Source organism: Triticum dicoccoides, chromosome 5A, assembly GCF_002162155.2.
Source record: "Triticum dicoccoides isolate Atlit2015 ecotype Zavitan chromosome 5A, WEW_v2.0, whole genome shotgun sequence".
Lineage (NCBI taxonomy): Eukaryota > Viridiplantae > Streptophyta > Magnoliopsida > Poales > Poaceae > Triticum > Triticum dicoccoides.
The window spans coordinates 395,081,562-395,103,821 of NC_041388.1; the positions used below are offsets into that span (position 1 = coordinate 395,081,562).

Consider the following 22,260-nt stretch of genomic DNA (forward strand, 5'->3'; position numbering starts at 1 on the left):
CTCTTGACGATTTCCTTCATGTCCGTGTTCTCATCCGGGACTCCGAACAAACTTGGGTCATCAAATCACATAACTCATAATACAAATCATCATCGAACGTTAAGCGTGCGGACCCTACGGGTTCGAGAACTATGTAGACATGACCGAGACATATCTCCGGTCAATAACCAATAGCGGAACCTGGATGCTCATATTGGTTCCCACATATTCTACGAAGATCTTTATCGGCCAAACCGCATAACAACATACGTTGTTCCCTTTGTCTACGGTATGTTACTTGCCCGAGATTCGATCGTTGGTATCTTCATACATAGTTCAATCTCATCACCGGCAATTCTCTTTACTCGTTCCATAATGCATCATCTCGTAACTAACTCATTAGTCACATTGCTTGCAAGGCTCATAGTGATGTGCATTACCGAGAGGGCCCAGAGATACCTCTCCGATACACGGAGTGACAAATCCTAATCTCGATCTATGCCAACTCAACAAACACCATCGGAGACACTTGTAAAGCATCTTTATAATCACCCAGTTACGTTGTGACGTTTGATAGCACACAAGGTGTTCCTCCGGTATTCGGGAGTTGCATAATCTCATAGTCAGAGGAACATGTATAAGTCATGAAGAAAGCAATAGCAATAAAACTAAACGGTCATTATGCTAAGCTAACGGATGGGTCTTGTCCATCGCATCATCTTCTAATGATGTGATACCGTTCATCAAATGACAACACATGTATATGGTTAGGAAACTTAACCAGCTTTGATTAACAAGCTAGTCAAGTAGAGGCATACTAGGGACACTCTGTTTGTCTATGTATTCACACATGTACTAAGTTTCCGGTTAATACAATTCTAGCATGAATAATAAACATTTATCATGATATAAGGAAATATAAATAACAACTTTATTATTGCCTCTAGGGCATATTTCCTTCAAAAGGAGGCCCATGTCAACCGTAGAGAGGATTCGGACCCCCTCACACTCATATTGTGTACCAGAACTGTTGTGTGACTTGCCATGAGTTTGGCAAGGGAGTAAAATAGCGATCCAGGAGTGGTGTAACATCCCAAATTTCCAATTTGGAATGTTATACTTAGATCATTCGTGCATATCATATTTTATTGCATTTCGTTTTGCGATCCTAAAAATCCTAAGAAACTCAAGGACCCACGGAGAGAGTTGGGGATTGCACGATTTTTCATATTTGAAATTTATCAAATATTGAAACGGGGATCTTTTCGGTTTTAATTATTTTTCTCTCCGAAAATATTTCATATTAAAATTTATGAGAGCAGATAATATGACTTCTCCAAAATAAATGAAATATTGGAGGAAAAATATTAAAAACCAAATAAATAATTTTATTTGGATTTTATTGCTATTTTATTTGAATTAGAAAAATATGCATTTTTCAAAGTTGCATTTTTAGGCCAAGAAAATGTTCACTTTGTTCTAAATATTTTATTTAGACGGTGAAAATTTGTTTTGGCACTTTTAGATTTTTATTTTATTTTCTAGAATTTTTCCGGTGAAATGTATTTTTTTTAAAGTCAGCGCCTTACTAGGCCGGCAGCCCAGCCGAGCCGGGCCAAGCCCACGCCGCCCGCACCGCCTCCCTCGTGCTCGCGCCCGTGCCCGAGCCGGACTACACTGGAGTCCGGGACGCCGCCGCCGTCCGGGTTGCCCCGCCCCATACCGAGTCGCCCCCTCCCCTTTATAACTGCACCCCGCCGCCGCCCTCAACCCGGCCTCCAGCAGAAGCAGCAGCCACCGCTGCGCCCAGCGCCGCCGCGTTCCGTTGCCGCCCCGTCGCGCCCCGCCTCGCCGGAGATGCCGCCGGTCCCGATCCAATCCGTTCGCCGGTTTTTTCTTTGGTTTAGGTAAAAACCCCGATTTTTTTTAAAAACCCCTAGATGCGTTTTTTTATTTTTTCGGTTCGGTTTTTCTCGGTTTAGTTATTTAGCGGACGCTCGTCCATTCGTTCATTTTAACGAACGCTGTTCGTCAGTTAGCCGCAGACAGCGAATGTTCATTCGTTAGCCCGTTCTTCTTGTTTTATTTTTTTCAGGGTTTTTCCGCGATTATCTTCGATCGTGATTTCTGCCCTGATCTTCATTTTAGTTTATCTTTTCGCTCGTTTATCCAAATCAGGTGAAACAAGCGCCTAGACCTTCGTCTCGAAACCCTCTTTCTGTTTAACCAACTTGAACAAGATTTTGGTACTGTAAAATTTGACTTTAGTCTAGATTAGTAAACGGATCTTGTTTCTTTCTTAGTTTGAGTTTCGTTGCTCCGTTTGATTTGATTCTTTTTGCAAACCGGAGTTCTTCAATTGAACTTTCTGGTTAGATCTTCTTATTTGAGTTTTACCTGTGCATCTTTGCTTGAGTGCTTATGTATGCTATTGTTTGTTTGCGATAGAATTCCCGGAGTGCGAAGCATGCTACTACGAGTCACTAGGTTTTGCGGATCGTCAGCAAGGCAAGTAACACAATGATCATACTCTTTTCATACCCAGTTTTATGCATTAGTTTCAATCCTCAAATACTGCATGAGTAGGTTGTGATTAACATGTGGGTATTGGGAAGTAGTTGATGAGGTAGAACCTATCACCTGTTTTATTATCAAACCCTTGGGAGCTACTTCTACGTTATGCTTATATTGCTATGCTATGCTCGTAGACGTGGTTTGGGTGAGTGACTCCATGACAGATGTGAGATTGTTAATTAATTGTTAACTTAAGGTGACAACTTTAATACACATCTGGGTGGATTGTTGGTTTTGGGCACTTGGAGAATCCATTGTTGTCCTACGATATCCCGGAGTACCCGTGTGATCATCCTATGGTCCGCCACTCAGGCTCAAAGGGATCGTAAGATTATTCATGCTAGAAACTTCCATCTGTAGCCACAAGCTATTATGGGCTCTAGCATAGTCGAGTATGTTGCATGACATCTTCCAGTGATAGGCTAGCAGATGTAGGTTGGTACTGTCTACCCAGGGTTAGAGTTAATGTTACCGAAAGACTGTGTCTCGGTCATCCGTTTCTCAAACACCATGTAGTGCGAGAAATCCAATGTAGGTGATTGAGTCTTGTGGGGAAAAGTGCTCAAACCTCTGCAGAGTGTACAATCTAATCATGGTTAGCCGTGTCTCCGGTTATGGACATCTTGAGTATATGGTTCTTGGATTATCATATGGATCTCATCACTCTAAATTTAATTTGTTGGGTTTATAATTACTTTTAATTGGGATTGAGTTGGAGGAACCTTCTCAATGTTGTTCAACTACCATGATAGTTAAATAAAACATATTCCTTTATTGTAGGGAAAAATTGGCTTTTCGCTAAACATATTAACCATAGAGCCTCCACCAGCCTTATATGCATGTAGTGATAGCGTTTATTCTGTTCATTGCTCTACTATGTTACTATGCCAGCATATTCCATGTGCTGAACCGTTTTCGGGCTGCCACATATCATGTTGCAGACTTTTCAGACGAAGAGTAAGGTGCACTAGGTCGTTGTCGTGCACTCAGCTATGCCGTTGGAGTTGATGGACTCACTTTATCTTCCAAGCCTTCCGCTGTTATCTTATTTAGATGGCCTTAAGCCATATTTATTGTAATAAGTTCTCTTTGGAGACTATCGATGTAATAAGTGTGTGATTTCTACTCTATTATAAATCCTTCGAGTACTGTGTGTGTCAGCATTACCGATCCAGGGATGACACTTATGCATAGAGACTTGACCGTCTAAGGTCGGGTCGCTACAAGTGGATCACTGGACAGTGATCAAAATTATCCTTAGTTGCGTAAGAGGTCTAAGGAAATGTTTCTCGGTTATGGACGTGATAAAGAGTTCGTCGTAGAGGGTTACGTCGATGCAAGATTTGACACCGATTCGGATGACTCTGAGTATCAATCTGGATACGTATTGAAAGTGGGAGCAATTAGCTAGAGTAGCTCCATGTAGAGCATTGTAGACATAGAAATTTGCAAAATACATACGGATCTGAATATGGCAGACCCGTTGACTAAACCTCTCTCACAAGCAAACCATGATCACACCTTAGTACTCTTTGGGTATTAATCACATGGCAATGTGAACTCGATTATTTACTCTAGTAAACTCATTGGGTGTTAGTTACATGGCGATGTGAATTATGGGTGTTAATCATATGGCGATGTGAACTACATTATTGACTCTAGTGCAAGTGGGAGACTGATGCAAATATGTCCTAGAGGCAATAATAAATTTGTTATCATTATATTACTTTTTCATGATAAAGGTTTATTATTCATGCTAGAATTGTATTGACCGGAAACTTAAATACATGTGTGGATACATAAACAAATATTGTGTCCCTAGTAAGCCTCTACTAGACTAGCTGGTTGATCGAAGATGGTTAAGGTTTCCTAACCATGGACATGAGTTGTCAATTGATAATGGGATCACATCATTAGGAGAATGATGTGATGGACAAGACCCATTTGTTAGCTTAGTATATTATTGTTCAGATTATTGTTACTACTTTCTTAATGTCAAATACATATTTCTTTGACTATGAGATCATGCAACTCCCAGATACCGTAGGAATACCTTGTGTTGTATCAAACATCACAACGTAACTGGGTGATCATAAAGATGCTCTACGGGTATCTCCAAAGGTGTCTATTGAGTTGGCATGGATTGAGATCGGGATTTGTCACTCCGTGTATCGGAGAGGTATCTCTGGGACCGCTCGGTAATACAGCATCACAAGAAGCTTGAAAGCAAAGTGTCTAAGGAGTTAGTTACGAGATGATGTATTACAAAATGATTAAAGAGACTTGCTAGTAACGAGATTGAACTAGGTATGAAGATACCGATGATCGAATCTCGGGCAAGTAACATACTGACAGACAAAGGGAATTTAGTATGTTGTCATAAAGGTTCGACCAATAAAGGTCTTCGTAGAATATGTAGGAACCAATATGGGCATCTACGTCCCGGTATTGGTTATTGACCGGAGAGGCGTCTCGATCATGTCTACATCATTCTCGAACCCGTAGGGTCCGCACGCTTAACATTCGTTGATGATATATTATTACATGAGTTATGTGAGTTGGTGACCGAATGTTGTTCGGGGTCCCGGATGAGATCAAGGACATGCCGAGGAGCTCCAGAATGGTCCGGAGGTAAAGATTGATATATAGGACGATACTATTTGGTGTTCGAAAAGGTTTCAGAATGCACCAAAGTTTTATGAGAGTACCGGAAGGTGTTCCGGAAGGCCACGGGGAGTTATTAGGCTTGTTGGGCCAATGAGGGAGAGCCCACAGTCCACATAGGGCTGGCCCGCCCCTCCTCTTGGCAGGAAGCCCTAGGGAAGGAAAGGGAGGAGGGCTAGTGAGGGAGTCCTGGATTAGGGGGTGTCCGGATGGTCGGACTATACCTTCAGCCCGACTCCTGGACTATGAAGATACAAGATTTAAGACTTTGTCCCGTGTCCGGAAGGGACTTTCCTTGGCATGGAAGGCAAGCTTGGCGATACGGATATATAGATCTCCTACCATTGTAACCGACTTTGTGTAACCCTAACCCTCTCTGGTGTCTATATAAACCGGAGGGTTTTAGTCCATAGGACAACATACAGAACAACAATCATACCATAGGCTAGCTTCTAGGGTTTAGCCTCTCCGATCTCGTGGTAGATCTACTCTTGTACTACCCATATCATCAATATTAATCAAGCAGGACGTAGGGTTTTACCTCCATCGAGAGGGCCCGAACCTGGGTAAAACTTCGTGTCCCTTGCCTCCTGTTACCATCCGGCCTAGACGCACAGTTCGGGACCCCCTACCCGAGATCCGCCCGTTTTGACACCGACATTGGTGCTTTCATTGAGAGTTCCTCTGTGTCGTCGCCGTTAGGCTTGATGGCTCCTACGATCATCAATAGTGATGCAGTCCAGGGAGAGACCTTCCTCCCCGGACAGATCTTCGTCTTCGGTGGCTTCGCACTGCGGGCCAATTCACTTCGCCATCTGGAGCAGATCGAAAGCTATGCCCCTGGCCGTCAGGTCAGATTTGGAAGTTTAAACTACATGGCTGACATCCGCGGGGACTTGATCTTCGACGGATGCGAGCCACTGCCGAGCGCGCCGCACTGTCACGACGAGTGTGATCTAGCTCTGCCGCCGAACAGTGCCGTGGAGGGCGCACCTGCATCGGCTTCGACCCTTAATTCGGAGCCAACTGCGCCGATCGAGGATGGGTGGTTGGACGCCGCCTCGGGGGCTGCAATTCCAACGGCGATCGAGCCGAACACCAGCCCCGCACTCCGCTAGACTCGTGACTCCAAGGAGCCGGACTCTTCTCCGGACTCCGAACCCTCCGCGCCCCTGCCGATCGAATCCGATCGGGCGCCGATCACGGAGTTTACTGCCGCGAACATCTTTCAGCAGTCGCCTTTCGGCGATATTCTGAAGACACTAAAGTCTCTCTCTTTATCAGGAGAGCCCTGGCCGGACTACGGTCAGCAAGGTTGGGATACGGATGATGAAGAAATTCAAAGCCCACCCACCACCCACTTTGTAGCCACTGTCGACGATTTAACCGACATGCTCGACTTCGACTTCGAAGACATTGACGGTATGGACGCCGATGAAGGAGACGATGAAGAACCAGCGCCTGTTGGGCCCTAGAAAGCCACCTCGTCATATGACGTATACATGGTGGACGCACCAAAAGATGACGACGAGGAGCGGAAGGACGCACCGAAGGCTTGTTCCCTCGAGAAGCAGTCAAAGCGGAGACGCAAGCGCCGCCCCAAATCCCGCCTCGACAGAAATAACAATCACACAGACCCAGCGCTGGAGCAGGGCAAACCGCTGTCGGACAACGGAAATCCGGATAATCAAACCGAACAAACAAATTCTATCAAGGATAATGGTCCGGACGACATAACACCGGACAGGCACCCAGAGCAGCAGAACGCCCGTAAAAGGCTTGTTGCCACCGCGAGGAGTCTTAAAAAGCAGAAGCAAAGGCTCAAGGCTGCGCAAGACACACTCCAAATCAGATGGAGTAAAATACTCAACACAGTAGCGAGGTACGGCGACAATCGCCCCTCCAAGAGCTACCCAAAGCGGAAGCTGCTACCTGAATTCGATGAGGAGGCCTCAGACCCACCACAACCAAATATCAAAGCATCCACCTGGCCGGATAGACGACCCCTCTACCAACATAGAGCGGCATACAACGCCACTCACAATACAATACGCGACCCATGCGAGGGCTCGCACCCAAAGGACGGCGCAACAAAATCCATCTATAGACCACGCAAGCGCGCCCCAGCATACAACGCTACACAACAAACATCTGAACAACGCGGTACACCCAGCTATAGGGCTGCCGCACACCCCCTATGTTTCACCGATGAGGTGCTGGACCATGAATTTCCAGAGGGATTCAAACTCGTAAACATAGAGACATACGACGGAACAACAGACCGTGGGGTCCGGATTGAGGACTACATCCTTCATATCCATATGGCTTGAGGAGATGATCTCCACACCATCAAGTACTTACCCCTCAAGCTCAAAGGGCCAGCTCGTCACTGGCTTAAAGGCCTCCCTGAAAGCTCCATTGGAAGTTGGGAAGAACTCGAAGACACCTTTCAGGCAAATTTTCAAGGGACTTATGTCCGACCCCCGGATGCGGACGATTTGAGTCATATAACTCAACAGCCCGGAGAGTCAGCCCGAAAGCTTTGGAACAGGTTTCTTACTAAAAAGAACCAGATTGTCGACTGTCCGGACGCTGAAGCCTTGGCAGCTTTTAAGCATAGCGTCCGTGACGAATGGCTCGCCAGACACCTCGGCCAAAATAAGTCGAGAACGATGGCCGCATTAACAAGCCTCATGACCCGCTTTTGCGCGGGTGAGGACAGCTGGCTAGCCAGATGCAGCACCAGCGACCCCAGTACATCTGAAGTTAGAGATGGAAATGGGAAATCACGGCGCAACAGCAATAACAAACGCCGGAATAAAGAAGACAGCACGAAGGGCACAGCAGTAAACACCGGATTCAAAAGCTCTCGGCCAGGTCAGCAAAAGCCGCCCTTTAAAGGCACCAGGGATGAACTGTCCAGCCTCAACAAAATTCTGGACCAAGTATGTCAGATCCATAGTACCCCTGGTAAACCTGCTAATCATACCCACAGAGAATGTTGGGTCTTCAAGCAGTCCGGCAAGCTCAACGCCGTACACAAGGGGGATGATACACCAAGTGCAGACGAGGACGAGCCTCCCAAGCAAGACACTGGGGAACAAAAGAAATTTCCACCAGAAGTCAAAACAGTAAACGTGTTACACGTGATCAAGGGAAGAAACAACGCGGCACTCCCAGGAAAATATACCCAAGTGCCTGTCACCGCGAAGTCCTGCCACTGGTCGTCTCAACCGATCACTTTCGACCATCGCGATTACTCAGCAAGTATCTGACGCGCAGAATGGCTGCCCTGGTATTAGACCCAGTAATTGGCGGATATCACTTCACACGAGTCTTGATGGACGGTGGAAGCAATCTAAACCTAATATATCAGGATACAATCCGCGGGATGGGGTTAGACCCAACAAAAATTCGCCAGAGCAATACTACCTTTAAAAGGAGTAACGCCAGGCCAGGGGCTCGTTGTACGGGCTCCCTCCTACTACAAGTTATATTCGGCTCCCCTGATAACTTCCGTCGCGAGCATTTAACCTTCCACATCGCTCCGTTCCAAAGTGGCTATCAAGCACTGCTCGGACGCGAAGCTTTCGCTCGCTTTAATGCAATACCACACTACGCCTCCCTCACACTCAAGATGCCCGGTCCACATGGCATCATTTCAGTGAACGGAAATATCAAGCGATCTCTGCGCGCCGAAGAGAGTGCGGCTGCCCTGGCAGCCGCACGCTAAAGGCGCCCGGACCAGCGAAAGCATCCAATAGGTCGTCAAGACCTCAGACACAACTAATCAAGTCCGGCGCCGCTATTTATACCGAATAAGTGGTCACACCCCTATTTGTCAATACAAGGGGCTCAACGCGCGCAGACAAGTGGCAATTTTTTCTCATCTTGAATTATACATGGTTTCTTTAAAAACTATCTTTTTGCACGACAACTTTTTCACCTAAATTCCTCTCTTTTACAGACAATCATCGTGCTACACCCGTCCAGGATATGGCACAACAGAGACACAGGCGCAGACGTGCAGCAGGGATCCGCTCCAAGGATTCTTTTTAGATTAAGACCCCGTGTAAACCTTTTTTACTGTCTCTTGTTGATACATATCCACCGTTGAGAAGGATGCTGACGTCTTGGCATGTGGCCACGCCAGAACAATGCACATACCTGGACACAAGGGGCTTCTTACAAAGGCCATTATTTAGGCCCGGTTTATACCACAAAGACCGAATACCTTAGGGAGTGTTCGACGTCACGAGTTTGGCCTTATATGCATCAGGTCCGAATCATTGTCTTTGGTCAAATATTGGGTTTGCCCGGCTCCTGTGTTTTGGTGCCTTACGTTCTGCTTTACCGGCTAAGGTAGCACCAGGAGAACTACTGCGATTGTGCCCTGGTTCATCTGGACGAGCACCTCAGTAGAGAAAGCCGAAAACTGACTATCATGATATAGCGTGAGACTGGTCAACCACTCGATGACCTGTTGGAATGTTAGAATTCCTTCGCCTTAACGAAGGGCCGTTTTCCGGCCAGGCATGTATGCACCCCGGGATCGGGAGAGTGCGGAGCCACCAGGGGCTATCTAGTAGCCCCACTGTCAAACTCCTATGGCTAAGTGAAAGTGCTAAAGAATTATAGTCCGGTTGCCTCGCTTGCTCCGCTATCACCTCCTTAATAGGACCAAGACGTTGGGTTAAGTGTGAACGCGTGTTTTTTGCGAGCACCTCCGCATTATATGTGTGGGGGTTGAAGCCGACGGCTGCAATCTTTCAGGTTATACACATGTATACATAAACGGCCGCCCAGGAGGCATCATATTACTTTCAGGAAAAAGTATAAAAATAGCCTTATAAAAATTTATAAAAGCATTTCGCTTCCAATGAGACTACATATCACTCAAACATAATATTTTTTGAGCACTGGGTCTCTATCAAACGAGCACCCTCAAGAACTTCTTCAAAGTAGTGCTCAGCAGCCATTCGACCTATGGCTGAATCCCGCGCTGCAACAGTGGTAGCATCCATCTCCGCCCAGTATGCTTTAACACGGGCAAAGGCCATCCGTGAGCCCTCTATGCACGCCGACCTCTTCATCGCATTAATGCGCGGCACCACGTCAAGGAACTGCTGCACCAAGCTGAAATAACTATTCGGTTTTGGCCTTTCCGGCCATAGCTGATCCACAACAGACCTCATGGCGAGTCCGGACAACCTATTCAGTTCGGCCCATTCGGCTAATTGGTCAGTCAATGAAAGCGGACGCTCAGGAGAATGGAATTGTGTCCAAAACAGCTGGTCCACTTCACGGTCCGTCTGACCCTGGAAGTACTTCGCCGCATCGGCAGCGCTCGCCGCTAAATCCATATACACATCCTTCGAACTCCACAGCCGATCCAGAGAGGCATACCATGGATCCCCAAACTTCCTCCGCAACATAAAGGATTTCCCAGCTACAATATCTCCAGCTTCCCGCAGCTCCTCCTTCTCCCTCATAGCAGAGCGGATGTCTTTTCTCGTCGCAGCAGCCTTCTCAAGGTCCGATGCCTTCGCTAGGTTTTCCTTTTCAAGAACTCGGCAACGGTCGGCGGCGGCTTTTAATTCTATGGCCACCTTGGCCATCTTATCTCGGCTCTCGCCATGCGCGGCCTTCTCGGCTTTCAACTCTTCGGCCACCTTCAAAGCAGCCGCATTACCAAACCTCGCTTGTTCCTTGGCTCGGGCAAGTTCTGCCCGCAACGCTTCAACAGTGGCAGCTCCATCTGCAGTCACAACATATTAAAGATACTGGCATCATGCTGCTCTTACTATGTGGCGTTTACCAGATAATGACACTTACCCTGTGCCTCGTCAAGCCTTTTGTTAACAAGCTCGATGTCGGCGTCTGTCGCATCCAACCGCCGTTTTAAATGGGAAAACTCGCTAGTCCGGCTAGCCACCGGAGCTTCCATCACCTGCACATAGAGGCAGTATGGTTATTACTTGGGAATATGATCCTCTGTTCGTCGTTGTTTTCGACGACAACCAGAGTCTCAGGGGATACTATCTACACAGGGCACACCTAGCATGTGCAGGACTATCATACATTATTTTACGTACCTCAAAGCCTGTCAGTAGACTCATAAAAGCTTCATGCAATCCGCTTTTGGCGGACGAGATTCTCTCCACCATCGTATTCATCAGCACATGGTGTTCATCTGAGATGGCCGCTCGCCCCACCAACTCCCTCAGAACATCCGATCACACACCAGACGGTGCCGGACTCTTTTGTCCGCTCTCTTCGGGAGCCGGACACTGGGAGCTTCGGGGGTCGATGGGATTATCTTCTGGCCTCACCGAACTCGGAGAGGCCCTCCGCGACGACACTTCGGGGTTGCCCACTTTCGGAGCGGAGGAGTCCGGAGGAGGCGTTTCGCTCTCCATCATCTCTGGAAGAAGATGCCCCGAAGACGAGTTCATTTGAGAGGGGCTAAGGCCCGAACTGCAAAGATATATGCGATGGTTATTTTCTCAGAAGAAAAAGATGGCATACCTGTACTATTAAAGTATTTCGGGTCACTTTCGACTCGCTGGAGAATTGATCCCCCCGCGGACTTTGTGCGGCAAAGGCACCCCCAAGGTAGGACCCTCTGTGGGAGACTTCTTCTCCCGTTTGGAAGCTTCGGCTTCCGAATCCCCGGGCGTAGTCCTTTTCCTCCTCCGGTCGTCTTCCTTCATGGAGACGCTCGCTCCCTCGGTTAGAATGGGCAGCGTTGGGGGCCCGCGTCCGCCTATATTATCCTTCCCAGTATCTTCCTTCAAAGGCTCCGGGTAGGGTGCGACCTGGAGCATCTTTTCCAATACCAGATTGTCCAAACCCTCAGGGAGGGGGGGCGAACACCGAATCAACTTCGCCTTTGTTAGCCAGTCCTGGTCAAAAAGCGAACTCTCAAAAATAACTTCGTAACAAATGAGAGATAGTATGTTCGGCCGAAAGATTCCTTACCTGTTGGGCGGCGCTGTTACTGCTCAGGCCCACGTCCTCGGTGATTTCCGGACACTCTACCTAAGGTCCGAAGAATGACTTGTACATCTCCTCGTGCGTCAGGCCGAGGAAATTTTGGATGACACGCGGTCCCTCGGGATTGAACTCCCACAAGCGAAGGGGCCGGCGTTTGCAAGGCTGGACTTGACAAACCAGCATAACTTGTATTACCACAACCAAACTAAAATCTCCATTGAAGAGATCTCGAATGCGGCTTTGTAGTATAGGCACGTCCTTGGCTTGACCCCAGCTCAGACCTCTGCTGATCCATGACATCAGTTGTGGTGGAGGGCCCGAGCGGAAAACAGGGGCGGCCGCCCACTTGGCACTTCTAGGAGCCGTGATGTAGAACCACTCCTGTTGCCACAATTCAAACACCTCTGGAATGGAACCTTTGGGACATGGAGCTCCCGTCATCTTGCATATTGAGGCACCTCCACACGCTGCATGTTGCCCCTCGATCATCTTCGGCTTTACTTCAAAGGTCTTGATCCACAGGCTAAAGTGAGGGGTAACCCGGAGGAAGGCCTCACACACGACAATAAATGTCGTGATATGAAGAAAGGAGTCCGGAGCTAGATCATGGAATCTAGCCCGTAATAAAACATCAAACCCCTAACGAAAGGATCCAGAGCAAGGCCTAGACCTCGGAGGAAGTGGGAGACGAACACGACATTCTCGTTGGGTTCGGGGGAGGGGACGGCCTGCCCTCGGGCAGGCAGCCGATGCAAAACCTCGGCGGTCAGATATCTGGCCTCCCTCAACTTTTTGATGTCTTCTTCCGTGACGGAGGAAGGCACCCATCGGCCTTGAAGGCTAGATCCGGACATGATTGAAGGTTTGGAGCACCTGACCTGAACTTTGGGTGTTTGAGCTTGAGGTGGGGGGAGGATTCGATTGAGCACGGGAGGAAAAAATAAAAGCCTTGTCCCTTTATAAAGAGGGTGAATATCAAGCGTCCTCTCCGTGGCCGTTTGGACTTGCCAATAGTCTAGGAGTCCTAGAAGCGGTTGGGTTACCCACGCCCGTATTGATGAGAATCCCGGAATAAGGGGACACGATCTCTGCTTTAACAAGACGTGCCAAGGAAACCGCTTCGCATGACGCGCTGAGGTGGGATAATAAAACGAATAAAGCCTTGGCCGTGGTGCGTCACACTACGGAATACGTCAGCAGATTAGATTTGTGTAAATATTATTCTCTTTATGGCAACATGTGGAAACTTATTTTGCAGAGCCGGACACTATCTTTGTGTTCAAAATCTTCTATGAAGTACTTGGAGGAGGAACCCGCCTTGCAATGCCGAAGACAATCTGCGTGCCGGACTCGTCGTCATTGAAGCCTGGTTCAGGGGCTACTGAGGGAGTCCTAGATTAGGGGGTGTCCGGATGGCCGAACTATACCTTTAGCCGGACTCCTGGACTATGAAGATACAAGATTGAAGACTTCGTCCCGTGTCCGGAAGGGACTTTCCTTGGCATGGAAGGCAAGCTTGGCGATACGGATATATAGATCTCCTACCATTGTAACCGACTTTGTGTAACCCTAACCCTCTCCGGTGTCTATATAAACCGGAGGGTTTTAGTCCGTAGGACAACATACAGAACAACAATCATACCATAGGCTAGCTTCTAGGGTTTAGCCTCTCCGATCTCGTGGTAGATCTACTCTTGTACTACCCATATCATCAATATTAATCAAGCAGGACGTAGGGTTTTACCTCCATCGAGAGGGCCCGAACCTGGGTAAAACTTCGTGTCCCTTGCCTCCTGTTACCATCCGGCCTAAACGCACAGTTCGGGACCCCCTACCCGAGATCCACCGGTTTTGACACCGACAGCTAGCCCCTCCTGCCTTCCCCTCCACATGAGAGAAAGGAAAGGAGGGCGCACCTAGGGTAGGCCACTAGGGCTGGCCGCCGGCTCCTTTGGGGGCACCCTAGGGCTGCCGCCCCTCCCCCTTCACCTATATATATCAGAGGAGGAAGAGGGGCAACACACATCACGATTCCCAAGCCGTGTGCGGCGCCCCTCTCCCTCTAGGTCATCCTCGGTCATATTTTCGTACTGCTCGGCGAAGCCCTGTGGAGATAGTTGCATTACCACCTTCACCACACCTTCGTGCTGCCGGAACTCATCTACTACTTCGCTTATTTTGCGAGATCAAGAAGGCAAGGACGTCATCGAGCTGAACGTGTGCTGAATGCGGAGGTGCCGTACGTTTGGTACTTGATCGGGCGGATCGTGAAGCTGCACGACTACATCAACCGCGTTGATAAACGCTTCCGCTTAACGGTCTACAAGGGTACGCAGACATACTCTCTCCTCTCGTAGCTATGCATCTCCATGGATAGATCTTGCTTGTGCGTATAATTTTTTTATTTTCCATGCAACGTTCCCCAACACCTACGTTGCCACGCTCAAGCGCGGAGGCCAAGTACCGAGTTGTAGCTAACACCATTGCCGAGTGTTCCTGGCTTCAACAACTTCTTCAGGAGTTGCGTCACGACGTCTCCCAGGCTACGGTGGTATATTGTGATAATGTATCCGCCATCTACCTCTCCGCCAACTCTATTCATCATTGCTAGACGAAGCACATCGAGCTCGATACATTTTGTGTGCGAACATGTGGCCCTTGGACGCATTCGGGTTCTTCATGTTCTGACGGCACCCAGTTCCCTGATGTGATGACTAAGGGATTGCGTACTCTCACTTTTGAGGAGTTTCAATCCAGTCTCTGTGACTCTAGCAACGCTTTGATTATGGGGGGTGTTGAATATACGGTTTGCATGTATATCTTGTATTCTTTGCCCACCTCTTATTCCTTGTATAGATGATGTTGAGGCCGACCTTGTATATCATATATACATGCACTTTGCACCCGATCAATACATCAAGAGTTGCAACCAGTCTCCTACATCCAGTTTCTTAGAGCAACTCCAATGGGGCGACCCATTTCGTCCGCCGCCGTCCGTTTGGATCGGCGCGGACAGAAAAGTCGGCCCAACTCGCTGACCCAAACGGACACGCGTCCGCTTTCGTCCGCTTGCCGACCCATTCCCGACCTATTTTTAAGCCAGATTTGTGTCGGCGCGGACACAAGACGGACGCGCGCGCTCTCCCTCTCTCCTCCCCGGGCCCGCTGGTCAGTGGCACATTGGCCTCTCCACATCAAACAGCACACCCTCGCCCGCCTGCTTCGTCGCCGACGCCGCCGGCCATTTTTTCCGATAAAAAAGGATACATAGATAGTTCTAGCATACACAGATAAAATAAAAGACCAACTACTCGTCGATTTCCGACTCCGACTCGGTAATGTCCTCCTCCGACGTCTGAATGTAGGCGTCAGCATGCTGCTCGTCTTCGAAATCCCAACCCGACGTTTCTCGTAGCTTCAGTTTCAATTGAGCGGCCTGCTTCCGCGCACGCTTGTCCTCCCGATAGGCGGCTCGCTCCGTCCTCCTCGCGTCCCTCTCCGTCCTCCTTTGCTTGTAGAACTGGCGCTCATCGACGATGTCCTGCGAGAAGCGTTCGTGCCACACCACCATGGCTTCCACGTCCATCTCGGCGATGACGAGGCGACGCTGCCGCCTCCGGTGGACACGACGATGCTCGTCTGTGAAAAGCCACGGGAGAGGCGCGAGATCCTGTGCCCGCTGGCTTGACACATCGGGAAAATTCATACCCCGACGAGGCCTCAGGAGGCGCCATGCCGCCGCGTCGTGCACGCGGGCCGCCTCCTCTGCGGTGTCGAAGGTGCCGAGGATGAGGCGTTTCTTGCCAAACCAGATCTCGGAGGAGAAGGCGCCGGAGCGGCGCTCGCGGACTCCGCGAAAATCCGAAGCGCCCAGGCGGCACATCGACATGGTGGCGCAGAGGCGATGAGGCTAGTGAGAGGGGGCGAGACGAGTGGGCGACAGACATAGTGTAGAGGGAGCGCCTTCTTATAACGAGCGCGGGCCGTGGCGCGCGCGCGAACCTTTCCCGCGCGCTGGAGCGCCAAAATCAGCGCGCGCTGGAGCCGCTTTTTCCCCCGCGCGCTGGAGCGCCAAAACCAGGACGACGGCATGGCCGCTGATATGATCTAAAATGCGCGCGGTCATGAAACCCTGCCGACCCAAATCTAAAAGAAGGCGGGCGGCCGATCAAAATGGACAAAAATGCCGTCCGTTTGAGTCGGCCCATTGAACTTGCTCTTAGGAATAGAAAAACTCAACTAGGGCAAGTGGATTATCTAGTTATGTCACCCTCCTATCCGCTAATCTTCTGGTTTTACTGTCACTCTCCCTACCCTTGCTTCGCGTTCAAGTTCCACACACACAGCCCGAGTACTTTTACCCTCACCAGACGAGTCAGAGTAAGAGAGAGAGAGGATGTGCTATTCGCCGATAGGCATATATACGCCCAGTTTGTTTAACTGCAACTCGCATGTCGGCCTTGGCAAGGCGACACGTCCGCCGGCCGTCGGCTCCGCTCAATCACCGAGCCGCGCTCGCTGGTCGGCTGCTCCGCGAGAGTGGTAGCGATACGATTTTTCAAAAGAAGAAAACACAGCGCCGCGCGGCTCGCGCAAAACTTGGAGCAATCCACCTCCTGGGCGGTGGGCGAGCTCGTATTGTATTCGCCGCCGTGTTCGTGCACACCAGACGGGAGCCACTCCAGCATTACACGACCCGTCCAATCACGCCGGGGAATCCTCCGGTGGGCGGTTGGGTGGGCGGCCGGGGAACATGCTCCTACCATCAAAAAGTCAGAGCCGCGCCCGTAATCAAACACTAGTGGTTTTGCGCAGGTAACATGGTTGGATGCCATTTGCAGCTAACATTGCGGGAGTAATATATGTTGGCATGAGATTTGCTGGATCTGGAGAATCGGAGGATGTCTGTGGCTTTATCACGTACGCCTCTCGCTGATTGCTACTGGAGTTTGGCAAACTTAAATGTGTGTTGAGGTTTATATTACTTAACGAACAATGACGTCCAAGATTAGTGATTCTGTTTCTTGTAATGTGTATATGTACTGGTTAGTCTATGCGTACATCTCAGAAAATTATGCTTGGGCCGCTATATAAGACCGGGCGTACTGCTCACTTGATTCCACCAACTGCCATAGCATCCTAACTCCCTAAGTGTGGAATTAAAATGGAGACTTCTACTATACTATGGCTCCTCTACGTCTCGGCCGCTTCTTGCGTCCTCTACAAGGTCTTCCTCTGTGGCAGAAACAACCCAAAGACGAGCTCCAGCAATGCGCGACGGCCGCCGGGACCGACGCCAATCCCTTTCGTCGGCAACATCTTCCACCTGCAAGGCGAGCCGCACCACGCCCTGGCAAGGCTCGCCGGGGTGTACGGCCCCGTCATGTCCTTGAAGCTCGGCACGACCACTGCCATCGTCGCCTCCTCCGCGTCGGGCGCCCGTGACATCCTGCAGAAGTACGACCACCTCCTGGCCGCGCGGTCCATCACCGACGCCGGGCGCGCGCTGGGAAACCACGAGCGCTCCATCGTGTGGCTGCCGTGCACCAGCCCGCTCTGGAAGCGCCTCCGCGCCGTGTGCACCAACCACCTATTCTCGGCGCGCGGCCTCGAAGCGACGCGGGCCGTGCGGGAAGAGAAGGTGAGGGAGCTGGTCGGCTCCCTCCGCGCACACCACGCCGGCGAGGCCGTGGACGTCGGCCGTGTCGTGTTCTCCGGGGTGCTAAACCTCGTGTCCAACGTGCTGTTCTCCGAGGACGTGGCCGACATGAGCTCGCACCGCGCGCAGGAGCTGGAGGTGCTCATCAGGGGCATGGTGGAGGAGTTCACCAAGCCCAACTTGTCGGACCTCTTCCCGGTGCTCTCCGCGCTAGACTTGCAGGGCCGCCGCCGGCGCACCACTCAGTACCTGAGGCGGTTCAATGACTTCTTCGACCCGATCATCGGCCGCCGTATGAAATACGAAGGCGAAAGGAAAGATGATTTCTTAGACGTGCTACTCCAGCTTCATTCCGTGGATCAGCTCAGCCTCGAGGCTCTCAATTGCTTTCTTTCGGTACGTATGTAAGTCATTTTCATACTAGGAGTACTTAGCTAGCCGTGTATGCTGGTAGCCTAGTAGTACGAAATGGTGTTGTGTCCGTACAAAAGTACTCCGCAATCCAAAGGATAAAATCTTCTCGGGCAATTTCTTTTTTTGAATGGAGGCAAAAGATTTGCCTCATCTATTAAATAAGAGAGGAATAGCAAAAGAAAAATCAGTTGCAGAAGGTAAAACTAGAGGCAATGGCTTAAAAAATACTTTAGTATAACAATGTGCTATTTGAGGATCTTTTGATTGATTTTGGTTTTGTTTCTTCTATGTAATCTGATGCACTATGTAGGTATTCAATTAATTAATTGTTTGCAAATATGAATTTCAAAATGTGCAATAATCAAATATCTCCATTTTTTATAATTCACATATGATTTAGATGGAAATGAGAACATTGTCATAGAAACTTATGTCATCTGATGTAATCTGATGCACTCTATAATTCACATATAATTCCTATATATTGAATTAAAGTGGAGACTTCTACATATTTCACATATGATTTAGTTTCTTCGATGTAATCTGATGCACTCTCTAGATATTCAATAAATTAATCGTCTGCAAAAATGATTTTGAAAATGTGCAATTATCAAACGTCTCCATTTTGTATAGTTCACATATGGTTTAGATGGAAATGATAACATTGACATAAAAAGTATGCCATATAAAGTAGCTTTTAGTTAACAATTCGAGTACGTATACAAGTAGGGCGTTTTGGAGGACGAGCACCATGGAGCTCTTTCTTTTGAAAAAAAAAAACCGGAATCACCTTGAAGTTTTAAAAGATTCTGAAAACAATCACACACATTCATGTTGATGTTTTTTATATGTGTGTAAAATTTAAAGATGATATACATTATAATGAGAGCTACACAAAATGACAAATTCACGCATTTTAATAGTGAACAGTGCATGCACTATTTACCACTTTCAATCATGATTTTATCTTTTTAGTGTAGCTCTCATAATAGTGTATATCATCTTCAAATTTAACACTCACATAGTATACATCCGTCTGAACGAACGTGATTGTTTTCTGATTTTTCTTGAAACTTCAAAATGTGAAGAAAAAAAATCAATGTTTTAAAAAGGGCTCCATGGAGCTCGTCCTCCATTTAGCATTTTCGTGCATCTACAAAATATAATGGTGAAAAATGTGTATCAAAGATATGGGGCTTCAGGCATGTAACTGGATAAACTGCCGGTGCCCTTACACGTTGCTCCCCTCATGGTGCACATCTTATCTGTAGAGATTTTTAATTGCGGCAGTGATCGATCAAGGTTTTGTTTCTTTGGTTTTTTATATGTCAAGTGCACGTGCGTAGGCTGCCGGATATCAATATGTAGACTTGTAGTGGTCTAGTGGATAGAGCGGCCGCTATCGTGCCCAAGTCGATCATTTGACTATCAACATTGACTAATAAGTATTCATGCAGAAGCAGTATACGCACTCCATCGATATTAATTATGCAATTAGATATCTATCACAGCTAGGGAACGATATTAACTGCTTGTATTGAGGTTGAAAAAGCGCCAGGAGTAAGCATGGAGTTTGGCCTTCGCCTAGTGTCGTCTAGGTGGGGCTTAAGCTCCCTAGGCGTGGTTTAGGCAGTCATATAGTTTTCACTATCAGTGATGTACCATGGTATTATATGTGTATCTATTAATTTAGAGCAGATAAATAAGTTCAGTACAACAACTTTCATTGAAATATGATTCATTTGACATAGACTTCCAATTAGACACTAGGCAAGGTTCGTCATTGCCTACGTGTAAGCATGCCTAAGCGAATCCTAGGCACCGCCTCTCTGAATCCTAGGCACCGCCTCTTTCATCGGAGGTTTGTACAACACTCCAACGGGGACCTAAACTAACGAGAAAAATATTCGGTGTCTCCAGGACTTGTTCGTGTCAGGGGCGGAGACTAACTCGATCACAGTGGAGTGGACGATGGCTGAGCTACTCCGGCAACCGGCCGTGATGTCAAAGGTTCGCGCCGAGTTGCGGGAAGCTCTCGGCTCGAAGCAGCACCCTGATGAGTCCGACGTCGGCAGGATGCCATACCTGCGCGCCGTGGTGATGGAGACCATGCGGCTTCACCCGCCGAGCCCACTCCTGATGCCACACGAGGCCATGGCCGACGGAGCCGAGGTCGGCGGCTTCGCTGTGTCCAAGGGCACCAAGCTGATCGTCAATCTGTGGGCCATCATGCGAGACCCAGCGCTGTGGAAGCAGCCCGAGGAGTTCATCCCTGAGAGATTCCTAGGGGCGGACATGGATTTCCGGCGCAAGGACCAGGGGGAGTTCATGCCGTTCGGGGCAGGAAGGAGGGCGTGCCCTGGGACACCCATGGCCACGAGGGTGGTGACGCTGATCCTCGCGTCTGTACTTCACGCGTTTGAGTGGAGATTGCCCGACGGGATGCAGCCATGCGACGTCGATGTTAGGGGCCGGTTTGGCACGTCGCTCAAAATGGTCACGCCACTCAAGGCCGTGCCGGTGCCGTTGTTCTAGTAGCTAGAGTTGCACCGATGTCCTTCTTAATTAGTCTCATTATGCACGCAGGGCACACATGATCACTGCGGCTATTTGATTTCAGGTTGATTTGAAAACTATCCTTAGGTGATACTGTGAGACAAGTGATCATAGTCATGTAAAAATACTAAGTGACGCCAATGAAGGATAAATCTTAATTTCAGTGCAAGCTCTGACACGTAGATCAGCAAAGGGCCGAGTGTGAACTAAGCCTAGCTTAGATGATTAGGGTTTTTATGGTGGAACCAGCCCATTAATATTTAAGTTCTAGACTTGGCACTGGTGCTCGTATTTTTCTAGATTTATTTTAGGCTTCCTGGCGATGTTTATTTAGTGGGGGAAGACGTTCCCGTCGATTATGGAGGCGTCTATGATGACCACCTCAAGATATGATATTGGGTCAGTATTTTAGAGGTGCTCATAAAGATAGAGTGGTATGCGTGCATTCACGAGGGTGAGTATATATGTATTTATATGCGCGTCAACGGTTGTACTGTGTAAAAAAAAAGTAAGATACGAGTGCCTAGATTAAATAGTAAGTATATTTTTTTTCGAAAAGAAAGATTACCTCGGCCCTACATCAATCTATACACACAATCATTTATTAGGAAGTTTCAAGTATTAAGCTCCAGTAAAAGAAAATAAAAAAGGACAAATTGCCATGACCGGCAAAAATAAGACAAAATGTCTACACACATCTTATTATTAGACCGTCATCCAAACCAGTTCTACATAGCTTGTACTATCATCTCCCACCATTGCATCCATTGGCCATAAGCTTCCTCGCTACCGCATAATGTAGTATGATTACATATGGATTCATCCAGATGCTCTGTAGATAACTTGTAAATAATTTTTTTGAATCTTTGCTCTGTTAAACACACAATCATTCCGACAATTTCAAATAACCCAAAGTAATGCACAAACTCCCACAGAAATTAGTACCGCAATATTGAGTGGGGCGTTATGGAGGACGAGCTACATGGAGCTCGTTATCGCCAGCGTTGGTACTTCTCAGGATCAGGCCTAGTGGCGTATTCCTCTCATGTATTTCACGTGCAGTCAATTTCCGAGCTCCCGTATCCCCATTTATGCACATTGTTATCTCGAAACAGGCTATTGCCCATTTTATAGATAAAGCAAATGACCATACAACCGCGTTCCAACCAGAGTCATAAACGAAGAATGATGGGGCAGCAGCACAAATACGCCCAAATGAAAGAAGAAGAAACATAGAAGGCCTCCAGGGGCAAGCTACGAAGTAGGCGAACGGTCGGATAGCCGGCGCGCGGAAGACAACAGAGCGTCCAGATACAGCTGAAGCCGGTCACGATCCCTCGGCCTAGTGAGCAGATGCCAGTGCTGCAAGAAGGCAAAAAATTTGAAGAACGAGTCAGACCACGCCGCGGGAACACCCG

The 22,260-nt window shown here is 48.5% G+C and overlaps 1 protein-coding gene across 1 annotated transcript; it reads left to right on the plus strand.

Moving 5' to 3' along the window:
- The first annotated feature begins 17,377 nt into the window (after window positions 1-17,377).
- On the plus strand, window positions 17,378-20,979 carry LOC119297412 (cytochrome P450 76M5-like). Its single transcript, XM_037575212.1, has 3 exons — window positions 17,378-18,268; window positions 19,802-19,846; window positions 20,207-20,979. Exons 1-3 carry the CDS (start codon window positions 17,378-17,380, stop codon window positions 20,819-20,821), a joined length of 1,551 nt encoding a protein of 516 aa, XP_037431109.1. The 3' UTR covers window positions 20,822-20,979.
- Window positions 20,980-22,260: the final 1,281 nt, after the last annotated feature.

Coding starts and splice junctions, on each gene's coding strand:
- LOC119297412 (XM_037575212.1), top strand. CDS start 17,378: ATGGAGACTTCTACTATACTATGGCTCCTCTACGTCTCGGCCGCTTCT. Junction 18,269..19,801: donor CTCTCAATTGCTTTCTTTCG/GTACGTATGTAA, acceptor TATCACAGCTAG/GGAACGATATTAACTGCTTG. Junction 19,847..20,206: donor AGGTTGAAAAAGCGCCAGGA/GTAAGCATGGAG, acceptor CGGTGTCTCCAG/GACTTGTTCGTGTCAGGGGC.